This window comes from Tarenaya hassleriana, unplaced genomic scaffold (genome assembly GCF_000463585.1).
Source record: "Tarenaya hassleriana unplaced genomic scaffold, ASM46358v1 Cleome17, whole genome shotgun sequence".
Lineage (NCBI taxonomy): Eukaryota > Viridiplantae > Streptophyta > Magnoliopsida > Brassicales > Cleomaceae > Tarenaya > Tarenaya hassleriana.
In genome coordinates, this window is record NW_010965122.1 from 159,556 (window position 1) to 171,024 (window position 11,469).

An 11,469-nucleotide genomic window follows, 5' to 3' on the forward strand; every position below is an offset into this window, starting at 1 on the left:
ATGTATATGAATATATGTGTATGTATATATATATGTATATAAATTTATGTGTATATGTATAATTATGTGCATATATGTAATATATATGTATGTGTATGTAAATTTTGTGTATGAATGTGTGTTTATGTATGTGTGTGTATATGTATATATGTGTGTATGTAAATGTATGTATATGAATATATGTGTATGTATATATATATGTATATAAATTTATGTGTATATGTATAATTATATTTTGTCCGTCGCAACTTTACGACAGATTAACGACCGGCAAACTTTTGCGACAACAATATACGGACAGAATTGTTTCTGTCGCAATCTGTCGCAAATTTGTAATTGCGACAGATATTCTTTTGTATTTGCGACAGATTTTTCTGTCGCAAATTTTAATGTTTCTTGTAGTGCCTATTTTCTTTTGTGTATATTTTGGAGGCAGAATCCAGTTTGGTCTGAATCAACTAACAGTTGGTGAAGTTTACATTGAAATTTGAGGAGTGAAACATGTTTGTTAGAGAGTTGGACTTTGTATATTCACATTTTTAGATTTTTTCTATATTTCATACATATAACCTATAGTTTCAGTTACCCAAATGTGACACACTGTCACAAAATCCATTTGAAAATAAATTTAGATGGCCTCGGCCTCCTTTTGCTCCAAGAAAAAAAAAAGTAAAGAAAATGAAAATTAGGGTTTGATTCAGGTTTATGGAGAAAGCACCTATACATGAAATAAATAGAGGTACTCTTTGTATTTGTATTTTTTTTTTCCTTTAGAATCTTTTATGGTCATCGTTTCATATTAAATGCATTAGTAAAAAAATTACATTTTCTTGGTTATGTACAAGAATTATACGATGATATAGTCAAATAATATGCAATAAGAAATTAGAAAATGAGGATAGTTGTTACGTGGAAAGAGACATGCCAACAGTTTTCCATGTCTTTCGTAGCCCATTTGGTGAGGTTGCATGACAAGCCAAGTGTTGCACCTTGTATAATATTACATGCATGCATATATAGCTACAACTATAATCGTAAGCGTGTGTGTTTGTGTATCACATGTGATAATAACTAATGTTAATTACATTAATTTCGTTTTTCCAAACATTCGAACACAAACTTATAATTAATTACATTTCTCAAGCAAACATGAAGCATCCCCTTGTGTTTCCAATTCCAAGTGCAATAAAACACTCTTTTAAACATACATGTGTTAATAAAATAAAAAATATATATATATTATATGATAGTTATACCTTCTTTTGAAATGATACCTACCTAGATGTTTTCTAGCTAACCAGAGATTTTTTATAAACTAAAATGATAGTCACAAAGAACAACGTCACTCGCATTATTTAGCATTTGTCTTTATTTTTAGATACCAATGCATCAAATTATAATTATTTTTCTTTTAAATATCGTTTGTCATGTAATCTCTATATATTATGATGGTTCTCACTAGTTTGTCCATACATCCTATTGTTTTTTTTTATATGAAATGTGAATTATATTACTAACTTAATACTGTACAAGACAATCGAATATAAAAGATTGGAACCCATGGCAAGAGGTAACACTTTGGTTATAAAACTATCGATCGTGATTTGGCAAATCCTGAAGAAAAAAAAAAGCATTCCCAAAATACAAGGGAAAAAAAAAAGAAAACATAAAAATAAGTTAACCAAAAAAAAATATATGTATTCGACCGACAGTAGTGTAGGTGCTAATATATAAATATTGAAATGTGTTCTCAAATAAGCGAAAGGCATATTTAATAAATTTAACGAATGGACAACGGGAGGGGTTGAGGACAAATTTAATCATTGCTGATTACATCAGATTAGTTTCTTGATTGACCATTTGGGAAACACCAATCAATCAAAGTTCATCTCTCTCTCTCTCTCCAATAGTTGCGACATTTTATTATATTATTTGATATGTAACGAACTTCTTCTCCCAATTTTTTTTTTAATAATGTTTCCGTGTACCACACGAGATTTGTATTTGTATAATTATACAAATAGAATTGCAGCGTCGGCGAAGCAATATTTCGTACCAAGCCACTCGAATTTACGTTTTGGACGAAGGAATAGAACGTATCTGCATAAAAATTTGTACGGTATAACTAGTGTGATCCACCTGTTATTCAAATAGAATTTTATATGGCGTGAATAGTGTGACATGTATCACCAGTGAGACGATTTGAGCAGTGTGAATCAAAAGAAAAGTAGATCGATCCAATACCAATTTTTAATTTTCAGAGATGTTTAAAGAGTTTAACACAATATATAATTACGAGATCCATGATTAATTGGACCCATTAAGCCCGAATATCGTCGGCATAACTCAACATTATTGTTAAATAATGATATCTATTGAAAAATAAAATGTGGAAACAGAATAAAACAAATGAAAATAAACGGAATTACTTTATTGTTACATCTCTTCTTTTTGTTACATTACAATGAAAATAATTCATACATTTATAGGAAAAGTTATTAAAAGAAACAAGGAAATAAAGATACAAAAGAAACAAATAAGACAAAATATAATTGACACGATATATATTTTATTCTTAATTGATATAATGCCTTTAATTATTATCAATCATATCAAATCTCCATATTTTGTTTCTATTTCAACATTCCCCCTCAAGATTGATTTTGAAAGAATTCAAAAATCAATCTTGAAGATAAAACAAAATGATGAAAAACTTCACTGTTATTAGAACAATCCATAGACACCAAATTTCATTCATTTAGAGAATACTAACCTTTTTCAAATCACTTCGCTTGACTTTAAAGTTCTAATTTTAACTCTTTTTGTCATAGCATCTTGCTTGATCTTAGAGTTTTTAGCTTTGACTTCTTTTTCTCATAACACATCGTTTGAATCTGGTTTTTTTTTTACTCCTTTTTGAACGATTTGGATATATGAACATCCAAAACGCAAAAGAAAAGAAGAGATTGGAAAATTAGAAAAAGAGAAACATATAGTTCAGATCGCAACCAGGCTCTGATAGCATATTGAAAAATAAAATGTGGAAACAGAATAAGACAAATGAAAATAAACGGAATTACTTTATTGCTACATCTCTTCTTTTTGTTACATTACAATGAAAATAATTCATAGATTTATAGGAAAAGTCATTAAAAGAAACAAGGAAATAAAGATACGAAAGAAACAAATAAGGCAAAATATAATTGACACGATATATATTTTATTCTTAATTGATATGATGCCTTTAATTATTATCAATCATATCAAATCTCCATATTTTGTTTCTATTTCAACAATATCGACATGTTTTTTCAATTTAGGATTGCAGTCATAACTTGAATTAGTATGACCAATATAACTTGTGTGACCTAATGAGAAAGTGTACAAATAAATAGAAATCCTAGTTTAGGAAAAAAAAACTAATGAACCCGACAAAAAAGGAAATAAAGATTCTATGGTAAAACAAATGGAAACAAATGGGGAGACAAATCAATGCCAAGGGGAAGATATGCAGCAGCGGCAATATGCATAATCAACATAATTTCATTTGCTCCACTAGAATCAGGCAACGTAATTATGTGATAATGCATCGTCAAATATAGCAACTCGGGCACGGGCTTTGATGTAACTAAGACTTTGAAAAGTTCTTCCCGCGTCCCGCCTGATCTCTGCTTCTGAATTGTTGATGTTTTTCAATCTATACTTTTGTGATTTCCGAAATGAAAGGGATCGATGGAGTTTTGTGACTAACGATGATTTATCAAAAAGCATAACTTCATTCCATAACATCAGTTACATATTTATACAAGTTTTTTTTTACCAAATAACGTTATGGACGAATATGGAACCGTTTAACAAGTTCAGGATTTAACGTGTTCAATTTTGCAAGTTTGGGAATTAATAGGCACCTCTATAAGTTTAGGAATTAATATTACTCCAAATTATAACTTTAGGAATTTTTAGGTTTTTTTATTGTTCTTTCTTGTCTTTGATTATCTTTATTGTTTTAAATTTTCAAACTTTCTTTTTGTAATTTATTGTTTGGACTAATCTGAGGAGCAGACAAATTATACTAATATATTATTTAAATTTCTGTAAGAAAATTTCAGAAAAAAATGAAAGGGAGTAAATAACGTGGATCCACCAAACTTATATGCTTAATTAAGACATGCATTTTTTAAAAATATTTTTCCAATAGAAACTAATAACATTGCCAAAAAAAGTCTCAACATTCAAATGAATATTTTTTCCACTTGTATTTCTTTTTTCTCAGTTTGTGGATGAAAATAAAATTATAAACTATTCTTTTGAATAAATATTCATTTATCGTAGAAATTATATGAGATTTAATATGATTTTCAATCTCGTTAGGAAGAGTAGAAAGAACGAAGAAAATTATTTGAGTACAATTTAGCATTGACCCGGAAATGAGAACCACTAATTTGCCAAAACAAAACAAGGTAAATAATAATTAAATAAAAGTTTTGTGTGAATAAAAACAAAGTAAATAAATAAATAAACAGATTTTTGGATAAGAACGAACCATTGATTAAATGTTTTGTTAATTCAATTAGTTTAACTTAATTTAGGACCATTAGAATAATCTATTTAAATAAATAAATTATAGTGATGTGCTCGATGTGCATTTCTTCCACAACATTATTTTATTATCTTATTTTTAGTTTTCACAGTTTTGATTACATATTCATAACTATTAAAAAATATATTTAATTTAGAAATATTCTTTTTAATATAATTTTTTCTAAAACAATTTATAGACAATTTAGAAATTAAAAGATACTCATATTTTATTCACAAAAACCCTAAAAAAATTTGAACTTATATTTTGGAATAATATTAATTCTTAAACTTGTAGAGGTGCCTATTAATTCCTAAACTTGCAAAATTGAACACGTTAAATCCTGAACTTGTTAAACGGTTCCATATTCGTCCATAGCATTATTTGGTCAAAAAAACGAGTTGACCGATCCGACGTGACTCGCCACGTCACGCGCCACGTCGGATCGGTCAACTCGTTTTTTTGACCAAATAACGCTATGGACGAATATGGAACCGTTTAATAAGTTCATGATTTAACGTGTTCAATTTTGCAAGTTTGAGAATTAATAGACACCTCTACAAGTTTAGGAATTAATATTACTCTAAAATACAAGTTCATGAATTTTTAGGGTTTTTTTCCAAATTTTGAAACTTCTATTTATTGGATCCTTATATAGCGATTAAGGAAATTCAAAAGAATGCCTCTTGGAGTTGAGCCACTTGTTATTTTAATTATGGATATTTTTGTTATTTTGCCCGTTTTTTATTTTTTTTGAACCGTTGCATTTTGGAGGATATGTTTTGAAGGGCATACATCACTTCAAAGACATTTTTCATATAACTCCTATTGAGAGCCGTTCAGGTCCTTGTCTGTAAGGGTGTCAATTTTGGATCGAAATTTGAAACTCGCATCTAAATCTATTCGAAAAATATCAGACTTTGGATTTAAATATATCGGTCTGGAAATATTCTTCGGACTTTCGGATCGAACCCAAACCGGGTTGGATTGGACTGGCGTGATTGACATTCTGGAATTTTTTGCCCACTACCATATTTTAAGGGATTTACACAGTAAAAAAATATATTAATTTTAATCTTTATTACTTTCCAAAATTTCCAAATTTGATCTTAGTAAATTTTGTTTGTTCAAGGGTTTACAATTTTTTTTACCGCATTTGGATTACATTTTCCAATAATCATAATAATCATGTGATTCTGTATCTTTTATTTTATATTAAAAATGTCGATTCATGGTTCAAACAAAATTCTACATAAATTTAAAAACAAATCAAAACAAATCTATCACAATTTTTAACTTTAATTTTTAAATCACCTTTTTATATCAATTAAGAGCGTTAAAATATTAATTATATTCCATTTTAACAGATATATATCATTATTTTCAATTACAGAAAGACTGAATGGAATAGTATTAATCGCACGAGTGATTCTTTTGAAGAAGATTACCTATGAAGTTCTAATTAATAGTTTTGTTTATTTTTATCATTTTATTATTTTAAAATACGATTATTTATATTAACTCTTTTTCTTATATTTAACAAATTTAGTTTAGAAATTCACAAAATTTTAAATTTAGTTTAATATGTTTTTTTATATGGATCCTTTCCCAAAAAATCGTAACAGAGATGGCTTTTTGCTTCTGATCGTTCAAAATTAAATGGGTAAAGAGAAGAGAAGAAAAAGACTGTCGTAATCGTAAACAAACACAACAGCAAATTGAAATAAAAGGGAACCAATGGTTAAAAGAAAGCATTCATCAAATTGATCAAATGTGCTCCGAGTCATAATGCATACTTGACAGAGTTCAGTTTCTTCTCATATTCCAAAAACAACCCAAACGGAATTAAAACCTCCTAAATGTTTCTCTTGCATCTTCTACAAAAGGCATATTATGTTCCATTACAGCTCTCAGGCGGTTTCAACGCTCTTCAATGCAGCCACAGGAGGTATGTTGCCAATGTCCAGTTTAACACGCTTCTTTGGATATTCTTGTTCAGATTCAGACAGTGGTTCAGGTTTGGTTTCGGGTTCGGCCTTGTCTGGGGTTTCTCCTGCAGCGGCTTCCCCATTCTCGAACTCTGACCCAGTTGCATTTTCATCCTTCCCATCTGTGACTGTGTCAGGCTCTTCTTCGCTTGATGCATCTACAGGGTCTGCATTCTCTTCCTCAGCCGTAATCTTGATCTTCAGCTTCTCTATCACTTCCATCACTTCCCTGTTGACCTGTTATTAAAAAACAAAAGAGTATGCAAAGATATCTAACTTGCAATAGTGAAGAAAAGAAGCAGCAATATACTTGGGATGTTTGGTGTAAGAGCAAATGCTATAGTTCAAAAGCCATGCATTATTACCTGAAGGTTCTGGAGAAAATCAGAGATGTCAGTGGGGCAACAAGGGCAGTTCATGATGTTCTTCTGTGTACGGAGTGTGCGTCCGCCTCTGCTTCTATCTCTCATAAGAGTCTTCCCTGCAAATTTGGCTTCTAAGCATTCCTTGCAGAAGTTATGAGCACAAGGGGTTGTCACTGGAAGACTCATCGTCTGACAGCAGATTTGGCAACTGAATTCTGTCTCAACAAAACCCAATTACGATAAATCTGATGTCTTCCATGAAACACCAAAAAGAAAGCACCAATTCCTTAGTGAATATATGGAGCTACGCAAACACACTCGAGCTCCATCCATGGGGGTCCTATAATAGATATAATTGAAAAGACTGACCTTTCAGAAGCTTGTCCCTGACATTGTTGGAATGTGCCTCCTTCATAGCTTTCCTTACCCTCTTCCTCTCCTCAGGATCCATTGCATTAACTGATTTTCTGCTAGCAGGTGGAGGCTTCATCCACTTCCAACGCCTGTCAGCTTTCTGCTCATGTCACACATAAAGAGAAGTACATTAGAAAATTTCAAATCTTTGAATTAAGAAAACACAAATTTCAAGTCCATTCACAAACTACTTGAGATTGAGAAAATAAAAGCTCAAGTTGCTACAATTATGCCAGGATATGTCCAGATATTCCGGATGGCAGTTAAGTGAATGAGATATCTTAGTAGTAGTATATCCATCTCTTCATGTCCAAGACACATGGATCCAACATAAGAAAAGATACCAGGGAATGGAGTAAAAGACGCATCTTACATCAAAATCCCAAGATGGGCTTTCCTTTCTCTCAAACAGATCAACTGCTTTCTTAAGCTCTGGAATCTTAGGCAAAGGTCTTGGGCAATCCCCATTCTCATCACTGTAGTAGAATTGTCAAGCACCTTTTAACGGAGTTACTCAAAGAGCACGAAAGTGGAAGGTATTCAAACATCAAAATGCAAACCTGGTCCATGGAGCAGGTTCATTGTCACATCTAACGAATAGGTAACGGCAGACCTTAAAACCCTGTGGAAGAAGAATACATCAGCTGAGATTCTATTATTGGAAAAAAAAAAGTTATTTGGTGAATTAATTTGGATCATTAGATATGTTACCTGTCTAGCAACTTTTCTCCAGCACTTCTCAATCCTGTAGACCCCGTCGTATCTTACACCGACCTCAGGGGCATAGGCAGAACGTTTTTCCTTGTGAGACCTGCTTATTTCAAGTACAGGATGAAGATAGGAGGTCACATATTTAGGGTAAGAGTAAACCCCACCACTTTCAGCTCGAAGTTTTCCAATGCTGAAACTGGAAGTAAATATATCCCGAAGAAAGGATCAAACTATACAATGAACCTGAATATACTAAGTAATTGTATGCGAAGAAATGTCTTTACAGATCAAAGACAAGGCACAACAAGTTCAAATTTCTTAAACCCACTAAAGCAGATGCTCGACGGTCTTAGCCCAACTACATCAAGATAGATGAAAGGCAAAGTGTCTTAACTCAGTCAACCTTTCAGGTTCAGAGATGGCATAAACGTACATAAGAAAATTTTGCTGAAAAAGCAGCTAACCTGACAACTCGAACAGGATAACCCATTTTGCAACTAACTCTGAGGGCTTCATTCATTTTGTCAAACTTCTGATCGAAAGACTGATCCTTGTTAGTCCTTTTGTTGCCACTAAGGTCTCTGCCTCCACTGAAAAACACAAGTGAGAGTTGTAAAAAGAGAGACGTACATATATACGATTTAAAACACAGCCCTTCCCGAAAGTACTCAGTCAGACACACAAAAGCACAAGATGGTTAATGAAATGAGCCAATACTTATCCATGGATAAGATGAGAAACAAATACTAGCAAGTCATCTACTGCATACCTTCCTGTATAGAGGAACCATTCCCCATGATCCTCATCATCCTCGTATCCTCCGGAAAGAGCAACTGACTGAGATCCATAATCTGATTGTCCAGCAATGCCAGCAACATGTGGGAAGTGAGCCCCCCACTGCCTACATTCCAGCCTGTCTTCCCAGAATTCTCCGACCAGAACACCTTGATTTCTTATAGGATCGTTTTCAGCTGGTATAGGACCAAAATGATCCGGTGGTATCGTCACATATATCCTACCACTAGCAGCATTGGCCTTCCCAGTTTTCTTTGCTCGATCAGTGGTAAATGCTTTATCTGGACGGTCTTCATTGCGGATAAAATGGTAGACCTTTGCAGCAGCAGCAGCAGAGCTTTTGGGTGTTTTTGCCAGACGAATAGCAGAAACAAGTGCAGCATTGATCCTCGGGTTGCTTGCCATCTTATTTGGAATAGGGTTGCGGCATTTTGCGCAGGTCCGCTTCCCTTGCCCAATCCATTTCTGGAAACATTTCAAGCAGAAGTTGTGCCCACATGGTGTCTGAAAAGTAACAAACGAGCTCCAGTCAGATCGCTCAGGGTAATTCTTGCCTCTATACTCACATTCTGACAAAGGAATAGATGAAAACCGGAAATTTAAAACTAGCTCTCAACATGCAAGGATCGATCAGAACAAAAAATTTGAACAAAATGGATCAATACCACATCCAAACAAGCTCCAAAAATCGTCGTGCAGGCTTATTTATCATAACTATTGATGGATTTGGAGTATCATATCATTCAAATGTAGGAAAATATGAATGCCCGTTAACAAAATTCTGGGTATAGAAAATAAGAACACAGAACGCACATGACATAAAGAGACTGTCACCATAGCCATAGAAGGAATCTAAGAGAAGAAACACATTGGATATACTAGACTACATACCCATGTGAGTTAATGCGTAAAGCGAGAGAGCAATAGCAATGGAAAACGAACCGTCACGGGCCTCTCAGGGATCTGAATGCAGAAAGAGCAGTTTAAATTCTCGCCCAGAGCAGCGATAACATCGTTCTCCATCCCAGCATGATCCTCTTTCTTCCCGCACTCCTCATCGTCATCTCCGACAACTTTCCCACCCATCAGCTCTTGCCTCTTCTTGGCCTTCTCCTTCTCAGACAACGACTCGTCCGCCTCGATAGCGCGGATCGCCGCCACGAGGTCACCGGCGACTCCAGAAGCGGGAAGCGTATCGACGTCACCGGAGCAGTCAGGGCACTGCCACTGGAGAGTGGAGGAGAGGGTTTCGGGAGGGGTAGAGAGGCAGGGCACGTGCCAAGGCGCGTCGCACGTGCCACACCTGAGGGTCTCCTCCGGCGGAGGCTTCGCCTTGCACCGCATGCACGCGCCATCGCCGTCGCACGGAAGCTGAACGTCACGCACCATTTTCCTACGAACAGTGTGTGTAGAGAGAGAGAGAGAGAGATTTTGATTTCTGAGAGAGATTAATGAGAGAGAGATTTATAAAAAGGGGGGAGACAGAGAGGCGAATAGAGCAGAGGCGGGCTTTGAAAATTGGGAGGGCGAGCGTCTTTGAAATTCAAAGTAGAGAGAGAGAGAAAGAGAGAGAATGAATATTAAATTTAGATTTGGGATGAAATTTATTCCACTTTCTTTTAAATAGACTATGCATTAAGATACATAATTAGTGGAGTTCATTATATACATATATGGTTTATTGTGATTTTTCAAATAGTTAAAAGGCGTAGGTGGTCAATTCGCTTATTAACCGAATAATCGAACCGAACCGAACCGAACCGAATAAGACATAATTGTATTCGAACCGAAACCAACATCAAAACCGAATGGTTTTGAATGGATTATTTTTTTTAAATTTAAAAAATCAAAACCGAACCAAATAAAAAAATAACCGCAAAACCTACAATTTCTTTAAAAAAAATAAATTTTTTTATAGAAACCAAACAAAACCTAAACGAAAAATAAACGAACCGAATCGAACCAAAGTTTATATAAAAACCGAATGATTATAATTTTTTATAACGAAAATAACGATATCCGGATATAACCGAATCCAAATCCGAAATGATCATCACTCGTTAAAGGTAATTGGAAAATTAGGGATGTAAAAAAGTCTGAACCCCGAAACGCGGTTAATCTAAATTTATTAAGATTTCGAGCTTTCAAGTCTAGGATCAAATGGGTTTTAGGCCGGATTCGAAATCTTTTTTGTCCCCTTAAAATTCTTGTCGCCATCTGACGTCCAATGTTTTATTATTTGTATACATGCCTTTTCATTCAATATAAATTTAATCGTTTTATAAAACAAAACTATTCGGTTAATCTTCTTTTTCAAATAAATTCTCTAAATACTCTGAAATTTTAGTTTTTTCATCCACCATCTAAAAATTATATTCATTAATTCCTTTGCTCTGGAGAATTCATTTTTTATTAATAATTAGAGGATATATATTGAATTAAAGGAGAATATATATATTAAAAATGCACAATAAAAGTTTTTCAAAATTTGCTTCGCGCGGATTCGTGATGATTTGAAAAAATAGTTAAATTGATTATGTAACAAATGCAAAATAAAAAGAGATTTATGAAATATATTCTTTGAATTTACCCAAAAAATATATATTTTTTGAAATTA

General features: G+C 33.5%; 1 protein-coding gene across 1 annotated transcript; it reads right to left on the minus strand.

Moving 5' to 3' along the window:
• Window positions 1-6,320: 6,320 nt before the first annotated feature.
• Window positions 6,321-10,315, minus strand: LOC104809840 (E3 ubiquitin-protein ligase ORTHRUS 2-like). The gene is made up of 9 exons (XM_010535925.2): window positions 9,795-10,315; window positions 8,827-9,356; window positions 8,522-8,647; window positions 8,058-8,157; window positions 7,907-7,968; window positions 7,720-7,822; window positions 7,302-7,446; window positions 6,933-7,147; window positions 6,321-6,804 (listed from the first exon to the last, which is right to left on the minus strand). Exons 1-9 carry the CDS (start codon window positions 10,239-10,241, stop codon window positions 6,490-6,492), a joined length of 2,043 nt encoding a protein of 680 aa, XP_010534227.1. The 5' UTR covers window positions 10,242-10,315; the 3' UTR covers window positions 6,321-6,489.
• Window positions 10,316-11,469: the final 1,154 nt, after the last annotated feature.

Excerpts from the sequence above, each read along its gene's own strand:
- LOC104809840 (XM_010535925.2), bottom strand. The coding sequence starts at position 10,241 with ATGGTGCGTGACGTTCAGCTTCCGTGCGACGGCGATGGCGCGTGCATG. Across the intron at positions 8,648-8,826 it reads TGGTTCCTCTATACAGGAAG|TGGAGGCAGAGACCTTAGTG; the intron begins GTATGCAGTAGA and ends TGTGTTTTTCAG. Across the intron at positions 7,823-7,906 it reads GAACCTGCTCCATGGACCAG|TGATGAGAATGGGGATTGCC; the intron begins GTTTGCATTTTG and ends ATTCTACTACAG.